The 14,530-nt window shown below is 37.3% G+C and overlaps 1 protein-coding gene across 6 annotated transcripts in view; it reads right to left on the reverse strand.

The window, feature by feature from the left end:
• dachd (dachshund d) overlaps nucleotides 1–14,530 on the reverse strand; it is a 109,881-nt gene that overhangs the window by 9,612 nt on the left and 85,739 nt on the right. For 4 of the 6 annotated variants that reach the window (XM_058786382.1, XM_058786385.1, XM_058786381.1 and 1 more), the window contains 2 exons: nucleotides 3,051–3,196; nucleotides 829–976 (listed from right to left, as the gene is read on the reverse strand). In XM_058786382.1, coding sequence (XP_058642365.1) covers nucleotides 829–976; nucleotides 3,051–3,196 — 294 coding nt within the window. The remainder of the gene's footprint in view (nucleotides 1–828; nucleotides 977–3,050; nucleotides 3,197–14,530) is intronic. The other 2 variants (XM_058786383.1, XM_058786386.1) reach the window with 1 other exon arrangement.

The raw sequence follows: 14,530 nt of genomic DNA on the forward strand, positions 1-14,530 counted from the left end.
AGTCCATCATCATGTCTCTACGAAAACTGATCCCTAGAATTTTCAGCAGCCATTACTTAGTGTGACATGATCCTTCAGAAATCATTGTAATGTGCTGATTTGTTGCTCAAGTAGCATTTCAGCTGTTATTTTATTTTTCAGAATTATTTGATGAATAGGAAGTTTGTTCCATTTATTTGATCATGATCTTGTTCATGTTTGCAGCACAAACAAGCTACACAAAAAATGAAAAATAAGGGGACCAAGCCTACGTAATAAGGCCTAATTATGGTGCTAGTTTTCTCACCATTTCTCATAAATATTCTTCCATGAAAAATCACCCAGAACACCTTTAATAACTGCCTAGCAATGCCGTTGTGATCATCTGCAACATCTTAGAATCTGCCTACAAGCACTATACGGCCACACAAAATGACTTTTACACAGGTAAGCAACACTGCCATTTTATTCAGAAAATGTAAAATCTAGATAATACATTTTATTGCATAAAACACTGATTAGGAATTAATTTTTATAGGTAATATAGTCTGACTACCTAATTAGTCAGACTAAGAATGTATGTTAATGAGCTGATTAAAATGAAGTAATTCACATAAAAGGATGACACATAGTATATTTTTTATATGGCTAGAAAACAATATGTCCTCATAATTACGATTTACAGGGGCAAATACAGCCCCTTAATGCAAAAGTTAATTTCTGAAAATGTTGTGTAGAGTAAAATGCTTTGCCTCTTTTCATGAAATGCCTCTAGAGCCTGGAATCTGACTATAGAAGATGCAATAAACTGTGTGTACTGCAGTGTGTAAGTTTTTGAGTAATACACACCTCTGTTCTTCTGCTCAACAGCCAGTTGTTTCTCCAGGGTTTCTCTGAGCTCTCGCTCTCTAAACAACTCCATCTTCAGCTCTGTCTTCTCCAGCTGCACTTGTTTCTCCTGAGCGCGGGCGTTATCAATTGCTACCTTCAGCAAACCCTGAAGCAGAAGACAAACTCACCTTATACACAGTCCACACACACCTCCTCAGGAGTCAATAAACTGTGTGAATGGTTTAGTTTATGCTAGAGCAGCAGCACTTAAATTTAGGAAAGTATTTTGAAGAAAACAATCAGTCAATAGTCCACACAATCAAAGTCAATGTAACTCTTGTTGTACGGAGCCCCCATTTTTTTCAAAATATCACAGAAAATCAGGTTTGGAATGACAAGAGTGTGAGTAAATGATAACAGGACTTTAAATCTTGGATGAACTGTCCTTTCAAGCTTAAGAACTATATAAATTCTTTAAACAAAGTTACAAAAGCAACATGGACATAATGAGAGCCTTAATGAACCTGTAAGTTCGTTTTGTCAGTTTGTGAAACCGCAGGTTGTATAAGAACGATCAAATCTTGAGCTAAACAGCTGCTTGTCTCAAAACAACACTTAAAGTGGCATTTGCCACGCAAACTGCGTGGTGACCATTTCAAAACAATTATTCCCTGTACGCATGCAATTAAACCAAATGCAATGGGCTATATCATACTAATTGTTCCTTCTTATGACCCCAATTTAGACTAAGTTGCTTTATCTCAATTTTCTGCTTGGGTTCGTTTTGTTGATTTGTGTGTGAATGTTCAATCAAAACATTACCCTGAAATCATGATTAAAGGTGACTGACTGAACTGAGTCCTGCTAATTAACAATGGGGCCGAAAGCAGCGCAATAGATCTGATGGCCATATCACAAGAGCAATGAGCAAACCTCTCACTCCCCATACTGTACCCACATCATTAGTCTCAGAGGCGGTGTTAATCAACTACATTCATCTTTCTGACTGGGTCTTACTTGCATGACAACCACAGTGGTGATCAAGGGAGTCGTGCAGAATATACGCCGCTATGCGTTTGTTTTGATGGGAAAAACATCACAGCTGGAGGAGGAAAGTACTATATTAACTTTTTTGTCACACCTGGCACAGGCAAATGCACCCTCTGTATAAAGACTCTTCTTACTCCATTAAAAAGAAGGTTTATATATGTTATTACATATAGAAAATAACTGTTTTCTATTTTAATAGATTTCAAAATGTAATTTATTCCTGTGAGTCATAACTCTAGTCGTCAGTGTCACGTGACCCTTCAGAAATCATTCTAATAATAAAATCGTTTAAAAAATTCAGAATTGCAGCACTGCTAATACTGCTGACTTGCATATGATAAATGACTTGTTTTTCTTCTTTTGCAAGTTGCTTTAGATAAAAGTGTCTGCTAAATTACTAAATGTAAAGAGTATAAATATTTCTTACTGTATGAATGTTTGACTTAAACTCAAGAATGATGTTAATATCATTGCACATCTTCCTCCTCTCACAATATTTTCCAAAACTGCGGCTTAAGATTGCTATAATTTGTGATAAACAACTTGATGTGCCATCTCCTTCCATTATGTGCAATCTTGAGCATCACTGGTGTTTATTGTGTTATGACACATGACGTGATAAGATCATGACATGTGTCAGCTGGCCAGTCCAAGGTGGGCTAAAATAAAATGTTACTATGGCAACCAGCTGATGGTCTGCTAAAATGCAAGAGGAAACTTGATGATGATCTTTTATTGGAAACACCATATAACTGAATTACGACCGATTTTACACGTATAATTCATTGCTAAAACTAGAAAGTCGAAATTAATTGATCAATTTGGGTCGTTTGGATGTTTGTTTAGCAATTTGGTTTATTTGGACATTATTTTTGGATGTTGCTTGATAATTTCTTTGGATGTTTCACCTCAATCTGTTAAATACTCATCACTTAATACCATTTTTGAATATATGCTGGAAAACAAAAACTGCTTAGGGTATTTTCATGCTCTCAGCTGGTTTTAGCTGATCTTATATTCAAGATAATAATTTTACTCTAAAACAAACTTCTCACTTGCCATCCAGCATTTTACCAATTCACTAATTACTAGTTAGTAGACCATCTGAATCAACCATTCAGAACTGGATAAACCTATTCATGGCATATTTCACTTGCTACTAAAGATCTTCTGACAGAGAGGTCTCTTACCTGGATGTTAGTCAGAAGGGTCTCTATAGATGACAGGCCATCAGGGAAGAGGAAGGGTGAGGGGAATCCTGGAGGTAAAGTCTGACCCGCCAACGAGAGCCTCTCATAACTGTCTCTTGCTGTTGGCGTGCACATGGGGGTTTCTTCTGGTGGCAAACAGAGAAACATACACATTCAGCACAACAGATGACACACTCCATGTAGTACTGTGCTGTGAAATAAATCATTATTTTCCCGAATTGGTGTTTATACACCCAGATTGTTTGTGAGAGTAAAATTAACATCTATACAAGCATGCCCAATCAAGCACATATGATTGATAGCCCATTCTGTCAGTGTCACACGGCACTCTATTATTGATGCTTCTGTATTTATAGCTGCTATAAATGCTTGAGAGATTTTACAAGCAGATAGAATGAGAGATTCTTCTAAGAAAAAAAAAAAAAAAAAAGAATAGGCATTTGCATTTTTGGAAAGTATATGTTCTTGGTAGCACTGAAGGCACGGATATGTTGGGAGGCAAAGCACACCCTTTCCATATGGCACGAAAAAAAAAAAAAAATAGGAAAAGACCGCACTCAAGCAGATGCATATGGCAAGCTAAGATTATCAAGGGCCCTGGCTTCTCAACAAAGGCCATATGGCACAAGGTGGTGAACCCTCATTGACCATGTTTCAACACTACTGCCGCCCCCTCAACAGACTGGCAATGCCATTTTGGGCAAATGAATTAAACCCCTCAAAGGGATCGGTGCATAAAAAATCAATATGATTGGATGAGATTCAAGAGGCACCTGGTAGAACAAAACAGAGGAGTAAAATAAATATCATTTATTCTCTCTCAGTCGATGGTTGACACATAAATGTGCAGGTGTAAAATGTCACAGGTGGGGCTGCAGTTAAAACCCTCTGGAAATAAAAGAAAAAAGATTTTATGTCTGCCAGACAAATAAAAACAGGGGCTGGCACATTAAAGAGTATATATTTTATCACCTAGTCCACAGGGACTTCCTGCTGAATGTCATAAGGAGAGAAAACGCTGGGATGAGCACTGTAAAGTGTGCAGCATGTCTTTACAAACAGCTTTCCAAGATTAATCACCACGTCAACTTGTTAAACATTATGAATGTAATCGAAAGTAATCGAAAGTACCCTGTGTTTAAAAAAAAGAAAAAAAAAGAAATCATCTTTATAGTATAGTAAACGGTTATGTTACAATCAACATGCATTGCATTTAGACTTTAATCCAAAACTATTCATAATACATGCAATACATTTTAAATGGTATGTATTTTCTAGGAATTGAAACAGGAACACATGCACTGCAATAAAAACTGATGTTAATTTAAATTTTTTAAATATTTAATAATTCCCTGAATTAGAATTGCATTTCATAACCTATAGTCTGAGCATAATCATTCAATCTGAATTCAGTCTGTTGCTATTATGACAATGTTTTAATTGTGTGTGTGTGTGAATAATTCTCATTATTCTTTATGAAAATCCATCTTTATTCAATTGGAATGTTTTCAAATAGAATCTTTTATTAGATTTTATAAATATTAAATCTTTTACATTAAAAATATATATTTTTTAAATTAAAACATTAAAAATTAACATTAAATAAAAACAATATGGGTACTATTCAGTTTTGTCATTATTCTTTATTCAAATCTGTTTATATTCAATTTGACTGAACTAAATTTTACAAAGACTATTTTAGAATATTTTATAAATATAGAATTGTTTAAAGTAACACAATTTCAAAAAATGTAATTATTAGAAATACTAATTATTAGACAAATTTTAGATTCAAATGACAGAAGGGACAAGGAGGCAATACAACTAATTAATCAAATATTTCAATTAATTTAAAATCATTCTAAATTCACACCTAAATATGTTATAGTTTATTGTAAATCATTGAGATTTGACCCTACATTTTTTTCAGTTACCAGCCAGATCTTTAAACACCAGGCTACACTACTACCTACCTAAAAAATAAAAAAAATAAAATAAATAAAAAGTTTTCTAGTGCACTGAGTATGTGAGCCGCATCAGAAAGAGAATAACGTGAGTGTGGACACTGAGCAGATGTCCAGTGGGGCTGAAATGTAAAGCAGATTCCTGCTCACTTCCTGTGAACAGCCACCAGTGCCTGTCAGTGCCCTGATGACATCATCTGCCATTCATCAGTTCCGTAAGGGCAGACCTCTGCCATCTGCTGCACCGGCCATCATAACTCTACATCTATCTCCACACACACACTTACACACAGGCCATCAAAACTCCACATTTATCTTAACAGCCACAGCCTTATACAGGCTATCATAGGCCTGCATCCATCACTACACACACATCTGTACAGGCCTCATAACCCCTGAATCCATCTCCACACACACACGCACAAACATGTACACACGTACTATCATAACTCACTTTAAACCACACAGCCCTGCGCTGACACTATCTTCACGCTGTCATAGCGAGCTGCCAATCACAGAAGAAGTCTCAGACAACATTCTGCCTGCTACAAAACAAGACATCACACAGGCCATGTTACCTACTACCAGAACACAACAGAATGATTCAGACTGTCTAAAAGGCAGTTTCAGTAACACATTCTATAAAGCCTGTATACTGTATGTATTACATTATGATTATCTATTAGGGATGCACAACATATCTGTACCATATAGTTATATACTCTGTACTCATTTCCCCCATTTTTTTAAATTTAGGTTATTTTTGCTGTCATCTACGGTAACACTCACTAAAGTTAATCTTTAAAACAGCAATAATTTAACATTGTAAAATTTAATTTCAGACATTTTATTACTTTTTCATACTGTATATTATAATGTTGTGATGCCTAAATTCACTTGTACTTGAAATGACTGATTTTAGAGTTTTATTTGAAATCTTGACAAAATATTCTAAAAAGTATACATTTTAGTATTAGTAATTTATCTAATTTGTTACAGAATTACATTTTCATACATATAATATGGATATTTAATTATATATTTCATTCACTTTTTATTTTATATATATATATATATATATATATATATATATATATATATATTTAATTAAGAAATTTAATATATAATTCAGATACAAATATTTAATTAAGTCTATAATTCTAATTCATTCATTAATTCATTCATCTATAGTCATAATGGTGCTATACATTATGGTTTATTAATTTAGGTTAGGTGTTTGTTTAAACTAAATATGAGGAAGGTCCCGCATGACCGAAGCGTTTGTTGATTTTAATATGCACTGGGCACTTTTTTGTACTTTAGAAGAAGATTGCTAGTATCTCGGCATGTAATCCTTTTATTTGGATACATAGCAAATTAATTTCAAGAATTGAGTTTTTTTGCTCTTTGGTTAAACTAAGTATGAGCAATATTTTATTATATGTTCTATTCTATTCTATTTTCACGAGAACACAAGTATAAGGGATAATCAACGGCTAGCTGTGCATTAAACGATTTGAATGCACGACGTGGAGGCGAAGAACCACCCAACGCACAGCGGAGGGTGGTTGCCTCCACGAAGTGCATTCAAATCGTTTAATGCACAGCTAGCCACTGATTATCCCGTTTATGCCATGGTCATTTGCCAGCATTGACATATTAAAGATGTTAATAATATTTGCGCTGCAATATTTGACCGGAACGATAACGGTTATTTTCGTCTGTATTACTATTCAACTGTAACTGTATGTTACTATGGTTACCAATGTTTATAGGAAGCGCATTAATTCCCGTCACTGGCCCTTGTCAATCATGGCCTCCTAATAATCCCCATCCACTTGATTGGCTCTATCTTTCTCTCCTCTCCACCTGTAGCTGGTGTGTGGTGAGCGCACTGGCGCCGTTGTCCTGTGGCTGCCGTCGCATCATCCAAGTGGATGCTGCACACTGGTGGTGGTTGAGGAGAGACCCCCCACATGATTGTAAAGCGCTTTGGGTGTATAGCAATACACAATAAAAGCGCTATATAAATGCTTAATTCCTCATTCCATTCCATTAATATAGATCGTGATTAAACTGACCTGGAACTACCTGTGCAGTTAAACGAATTTAATCAACACCTGCCAGCCAATCAGAATCGAGTATTCAGACAGACCATGGCATAACTGATCATAAAGTGCATTAAAAGGCATTACAAATACTTTTTAATTCATTTTATACACTAGAAAATGAATAGCCTACAACTGTGTTTTTCATGCATTTCAGTTTAAGTACCAAACCCCAGAATTAGGCTCTCATACAGAATTAATATGTGTTTATATGACTTCCTAAATCATGCACAAACACGGCACGACTTGAGGAGCCCCTCTTCTGCCATCAGTATTCACTAACGCCAGCCAAGGCTTGGTAACAGCTGGTCCTACATTAATTAGTTTAAAGTATTTATTTCAACCATCTCAGCAGCAGATTGCGGCAAAACATAAGAGATTATTCCGAGCATCTGCAAATGCCCTGGAAACATCCAGTCAACCAACAGTTGAATATCAGCCGCCACTATTAAGACTTTACGATTCGAAATTCTTGGACGAAGGAAAGGCCAAGAGGAGTGCCGGGAATCCGTGGAGGGTCTCCTCCAATCTCTCCCCAATTTAACTAGCATTTTACTCCAGTTCATTACCGACAATGGGCGACCGACTAATGGATGCGTGTTTGCTTGCAATCAAATGTAACAGAAAAAAAGAAAAAAAAAAACGAAGAAAAGCTCTTTTTAATGCTGTTGGATGGCATTGTTTTGTGCCATAATAAACCAATCATGAAAACAGAGTGAATTGTATGCAATTACTACATCAGAGAAACACACTATATGTTTTCTTCTCTGTCACATTCGTGGCTCTGATTCTTTAGATGCCAAACATGTAGCGAATCAGCAAATGAGAAACAATAGAGGAGAATTGGATGTCAGAAGCCTGTATTTGGTTTGCAGCCACCGTAGTCCTGGATTTAGTGTTGGCATTAATAATACATCATTGCTTAAACCAACTTCTGCTTTAGACTCAGCAGGACCTCGCCGCAAACACAATACTGGATCACAGGGTGGTTCATATTGCTTTGTTACTAGGAAACAATCTGTCATGCATTAGAAAGCAAACAGCACATTTCATCTCAAATGACCAATTCAGCTCTCAAATAACCGAAATTTGCCATTTTTTGGTCAGTCTCCATTTACATTAGCCACACTTGAGTGCGATTGTGTCTGTGAGCATTCTCTTGTTTCGAGCACTCCATTTTGGCCTGGCTTTAGCTGTTTATTTCCTGCCATTGGTCCAGAATCATTGACTTGGACTTAATTACAGTGCCAGACGCCAGCATGATGAAGAGAGCGAAGGAGAGAGCTGTGTTTTCCAGGTGATATTTCTCCACCGGGGCTGCCAGCAGCAGCTGTGACAGGTCCGTTTGCAGCTTTCTGCCTCAAAAAAATCTTTATGAAATCCTTTTAGGTCAGCCGTGTCACAAATAACATTTCAAGCGCAACTGTTTCGCTGGATAATAGGAGCAGCAAATAAAAATGGGACGCTGTAAATACGACGCATTTGGAATGAAATGCCATAATTTACAACAACGCACATACTCACAATCACACGCAAACATGCGCGCACACTCGCGCACGCGTCCCTCCCTCCCGTGGCAGCAGTGGGAGTCCTTGACAGTGTGGTAGCAATGATAAATCACCTTTCCTGTTAATTCTCTCAGTCCTTATGTGTTGTGCTGCTAAAACAGAGGCTCAGAAATCGACTTGACAAACTATGAATGTAAAAAATATCACTTGGAGGGATCTGGGCTTATCTCCAATTTACATGTTATTAGATTTGTATTGTGAGCAGCGTTCGGACAAGGCTGCTTTGAGGAGAAGGGGAGAGTGAAAAAAAGATGTTTGTGATAAGAGAAGATAAAATGTCTCGAACTCCTCTCGAAAGCTTTTGATATCTTTGATGGAAAGTCACGACAAGGAGAGCGTAAACCACTCAACTGATTTTTAATATGATAGACAAGGCACTCTGCGATGAATTGAGCGGAAACCTTGGGAAATTTAGCAACATTCTTTCAATAAATAGCTTTAATTGACCTTGGGAGCTGAAAATGTGCCATATGTTGCAAGTTGCAGTGTTTGAATTGAGGTCCCAGCGGACCTTTCAGCTGATTTCTCCAATGAAGGCACTGAGCCGGAGGAGGGAGAGCGAGAGAGAGAGAGAAAGAGAGAGGGAAAAGCATTGCAGCATTTGGCTAGCCAGTCACTGTGATATATTGACAGGTGAAGCCTGTGTCCTTGCAAACCTGTGTTCCTCGCAGCAGGAGAATTGAATGTTTAAAACGTGGAGGATGTCAGTTCCCCTCTCCGCAAATGCTGCTGCTGCCTACAGCAGACAATTACATTTTATCTGACCTGCCAATGGGGCTGAAGAAGTTGCCTCCTTCCAGGGGAGTGGTTATGACCTTTCAGTCTCATAAATGGAGACAACAGCGCATTACACAGAGGCTAATCTTTAAAACTGCATCGTCTTCTCTCTCTTCTGCATTCCATTAAATATTTCCACAGCAAACTGTTTTTATTGACCAAACCCAAAGCTTATATAGCCTACGTTTAAAATGTCAGTGTCTGACTGCCGCCTATTTCCTTAACTGGTCTGTGTGAAGAAGCTCTTTAAAAAATGCAAAAGTATCACTAACTTTGAAAATAAGAATAAGCATTGAATATAAGAGCACCAAAAATATTTCCCTAAAAATTAAAGGCAAATAAACAAAAAACAAAAAAAACAACATAAACAAATATACAATAAATAAATAAATGTAAGAGAAAGGGAGAGCAAGATTTAAATTAATAAGCAATATAAAAAAAAGGATAAGAAAGAAGATCAATCAGCTCTTAGTATGCAAATATTATAATGAATTTAAATTGAATTTGAATTGAGGTGGCAAACAGAATGTAAAATTGCGATTTGAATTTTAATGCAAGAAAGAAGAATTGAAATAATTTTAAATTCAAAGAAAAGTCATGTAACTTGTCATTTTAACTAGAAAATCAGTTTTTCGAGATAAACTCTAAATGCTTGTGTTCTTTTTCTTTCTTTTTAAAATTTTAAAAGCCCTGAATGTAGGCTTTATAGGCAGAATGAAAGATAGATAGATAGATAGATAGATAGATAGATAGATAGATAGATAGATAGATAGATAGATAGATAGATAGATAGATAGATAGATAGATAGATAGATAGATAGATAGATAGATAGATAGATAGATAGACTTGTGTAGAAGGACAACAACTAGGTCTGCATTCCCTAAAGAAAATATCAGTGCTTGAAAGGCAGCAAGAGAAAATATCCAATTTTAGGTAAGCTTAGATTTAAAGCTTTGTTCTGTGCAAATGACCCCTTACCAGAAAACAAACTCCTGAACCAGATGTTTGAGGAATATCAATATATTGCTGCATTGCAAGCACTGTAACTAAGGTACAAAACAAAATAGAAAAAACAGAAAAAGACAAAATAAATGAAAGGGAAAGCAATTCTACCTTTACAGCATGTAAGCATGCAGACCACAGTTAAGAAATGTGTGCTGTGATCCGTAGTGGGCAAATTCCTTTAGAATGACTTAAAGGTGCATATGTTGTGCATATGGGCATGGCGAACATAGACACTATGGCATACGTGTTACGGAAACACAGCTATCTACTGCAGAACCGCTAACCCCGCTCACACCCACTCAGCTTTGCTCTTTTCTGCTCTTTAATTCCGAGATGAAAATTAGCCATTACCAAATTCCTGCTGAGAGTCAAAGTCAAGTGCTGGAGTCGGTCGGCCCTGGATTAACAGGTAACATTTGGCTTGGAAAGCCTTATCTCTGAGAAATGCACTGTGGTGTTTCTCTCTCTCTCTCTCTCTCTCTCTCCACTAATGTTCCCTACACTTAGAGATTAAATCGCTTGCTGCACAAACCCATTTGAGAGCACAAGGAAGGTGAGGGGGATAATCAGCACAGGCACTGGGCCGTGTTTCCTAAACGCGCTCCCAAACATTACTGTGCACGGGCATAAAATTAGCGTCGGGACCTTAAAACGCTGACATTTCGCATGACTTTTGGGAAAGTGACACCATCATATTTTCTTGTAGGATATCATTAAATTTCAACTGCCCTGTGGCAGAGACTTTCCATTAATAACCAATTCTGTGTGTCACTCCGCGCCCCTCTTCTGAAATAATGAGTCCTTTGGTTTGGCTTAATAAATTGAAACATATTCTCAAGGCCACGCTGAAGACAGCCGCACAGATGGGCAGACGAAGGGGAGGAAATCTTCATAAATCCTTAACTGTCGCACACGGTCAGGGATAAAAACAAAAGCAGCCTTTATGGTGAGCAGTTCAACACCAGAGGGAAAAAAACAGTGGTTGTTGCTTGTGTGGTTTAAACTGTAGCAGGAGATCAAACCACAAACTGTGAAGATTATAACACACGTTCACCGTGCACAAAATTTTAGATCAAATAAATAAAAGAGAAAAATGACTTTTGTAATTATTTGGCTACTTCCTTCTCTAAAAATCTAACACATTACAGTTTTTAGCAAAAAGTAATGTATCTCAGTATAGCTTTTCTATCATTATATACTCCAATCATCATAACAGGAGAGTCAGATTAATGCATTTTTTTAATAGATCAAATAGACCTGTGGTTTTGAGGTTCAATCCCATTTGCCCTGTTCTCAGCATGGCATGAGTACTTAAAGTAAGTACTGCCGCATAGTTTGATTGCTTTATTATTGCATTATTTACACTGTTGTTGATATTGTCAAAATGATCAACATTTTGTAACTTATCGAAAGAATCTTCTTTAATTTAACTAAAAAAATTGCAATTATGTCATGAATTATTTATCCTGTCATTCTAAGACTATATTTGTAACTTATTCTGTGAAACACAAAAGAAATTACATTTTTAAGTTTTGACTTTTTGTCCAAACAATTATTGTCAAGGGGGCTCAAAACAACACTGGATTCAACTGACTTCCATTGCATGGACAAAAAAACAAAAAAAAAACAGAGACATTTTTCAAAATATCTTCTTTTGTGTTCCATAGATTCATGCTTTGTGATTCCATGTTCAGTATTGTCAGAAACATCTTATTTTCTGGTGGTGGGCCTTGCAGCGGCGGCAATGCAAAGAGTCTTTGATGCAAACCCCAGCAGAAGAAGATATCTTGTCTTTTTATACAGCCCGTGTCATATTTATTGCATAAAGGTCAGAGTGTTCATTTGTTCAAAGTCAGCGTTTTTCCACGCTCCTCCATGTAATAAATGCAGAGGGGATGTCATTATTGGACCACTGAGGATTAAAGGCTTGACTGCCTGTGATGACTGCATAAAAAAGCCCCTCCACTACTTTTGTTTCTTCAAGTGAGCGTCCTACAGGAAGACCGCTCTTGGTATACAATGACAACCATCGTTGTCGTAAACAGACACTCCTCAAAGGTGGATGGAGCATTGGTGAGAGAGGGTTGAGTAACCCGATTAATAAAGGTAAAGAAGGATGAGTAACTAATGCTCTCAAAGGCCTTTGAATTAATTTCCTTTTGAAAAGCAAATGTATTCAGGACTCGTATGTAGTGGAGGGTCTTGTTTACGGTCTACGTGGGGGGTGGCGATCATTAGGGTCTGGAAATCGAACATGTTGCTTTTTTAGGATGGGGGTGTTATTATTAGCATGCATTACAGGAGGAATCAGGCCAGATTGAGTCTATTTATTGATCACTGGACAACGCTTACTGTTGCACACCTGAAAGCTAGATTACTACAATCACACTCCGGGAAGCCTCCTGCGCAATCTAGTGCTAATCATCTCTAGAGATGGGTATGTGTGAACGTCTTTATTTATTTTTGTTAACGGCAATTGTCCTCAGCTCACATCTGGTTGAATTTTTTGCATCTTTCAAGAATGTGCACATCGGTGTCCTTACACGGAAGCAAATTCGTTTTGGTCCCAATATGTAAATGCATTCCACATTTTACACACAATGACATTAGAAATTCAAACAAGGAGTAAAAAACCCGACATAATCAAAACACTTTGATAGAACAAGCACTTGAACACTGAGAAACGGAAGATAGTCTGCAGTCTGATCACAGTGGAGTGCGTTCCGTCGAAGACGGGCGGACATATTAATGTGATTCGCAGCAATTCTACAGGGAATGAGGATGTTTGGGGCGACAATCGACTCTGGCACTAATCCAGGCTCTATGTACTGAGCCGCTTTGGAGACCGAAGATGAAAGACAAAAAGAAATGTAAATGTAAACTTTTTAAAAAGCAGAGCTTAGGAGCCCCCCGTCTGACGCCCTCTCTCTCTGTCTCTCATGCCCTCGTGAGCAGAAGAAAATGGATGCAAATCCATTTGCGTCTGGTTCACAGCTATAAAAAAAATACTTAGGATTTTTAAAAGCGGGTGATGTGTTAAACGTGTGGAAATCTGTTTTGATAACATTATTCATAACACTGGCTTTGCGCAGCTTGAATTAATAACACTCCATTTACAGATGGAAGAAAGCTGGCATGGTATTTCCAGTTAAAGAGATTAATTTTTAAACACCTAATTGACAGGCCGGGGTTAGGCAGGATAAGCAACAGCATCTCCGGGCCTGTGGCTGCAAAGTCAAGGTGACTGGAACACTTAGGCGAGCTTTCAAATGCTGCGAGAGAGAAGAGAATTAGTCCTCCCGCAGTTTTTCTCCTCCCCCTATTCTCTTTTATTAGGAACGATTTTGTTCGCAGTCAAAGGATATAACAGCCCTAAGTATCCGTTGATAATTACGGAACAGAGAAAATTTTTAAATTTGACACACTTTGCCCTAAACTCAGCAGCTTAATAAGAGAGCAGCACTACTGTGTGACATTAAAGGGATAGTTCAACTAAAAATGAATTTCTAACAGCCTTGTGTCGTTCCAAACCTGCATGCTGTTTTCTTTTCCGCAGAATACTGGAGAAGATGTTCTGAAAGTGAATGGGGTCCAAACAAAAAAACAAAATGATCCCTTTATTAGGAGTTTTGATGAAACTACAAAGTGTTTTAAGTCAGCAAAACATCTTTTTAAATTGTTACGTCTGGTAAATCAGCTTCAAAACATGCTGTTTACAAAACAAAACTGTGCACGCAAACCAATGATCTTTGAGGTGTTTAATTGTTATGTCTAGGACGTCTGGGTCATAGAAAGTCAGGGTCAGCCTTACCTTAACACAACAGTTGTTTTTAAGCTTTTCGCATTTTGAATCACAAATGAGCAGAAACGGCATTGCTAATTGTTACATTTCGTCTGTCCAAGGGCAAACAAATGATAAATTTGTTCACAGCAGTGCGCATACCGTTAAGGGCAGATGCTCGGATATGTACTTAGAATTCACAAAGAGACTGTCCATGCTGCATATGGAATCTCGTTCATTGTAATTGCCCTTCTA

This window comes from Onychostoma macrolepis, chromosome 09 (assembly GCF_012432095.1).
Source record: "Onychostoma macrolepis isolate SWU-2019 chromosome 09, ASM1243209v1, whole genome shotgun sequence".
In the NCBI taxonomy this organism is placed as follows: domain Eukaryota; kingdom Metazoa; phylum Chordata; class Actinopteri; order Cypriniformes; family Cyprinidae; genus Onychostoma; species Onychostoma macrolepis.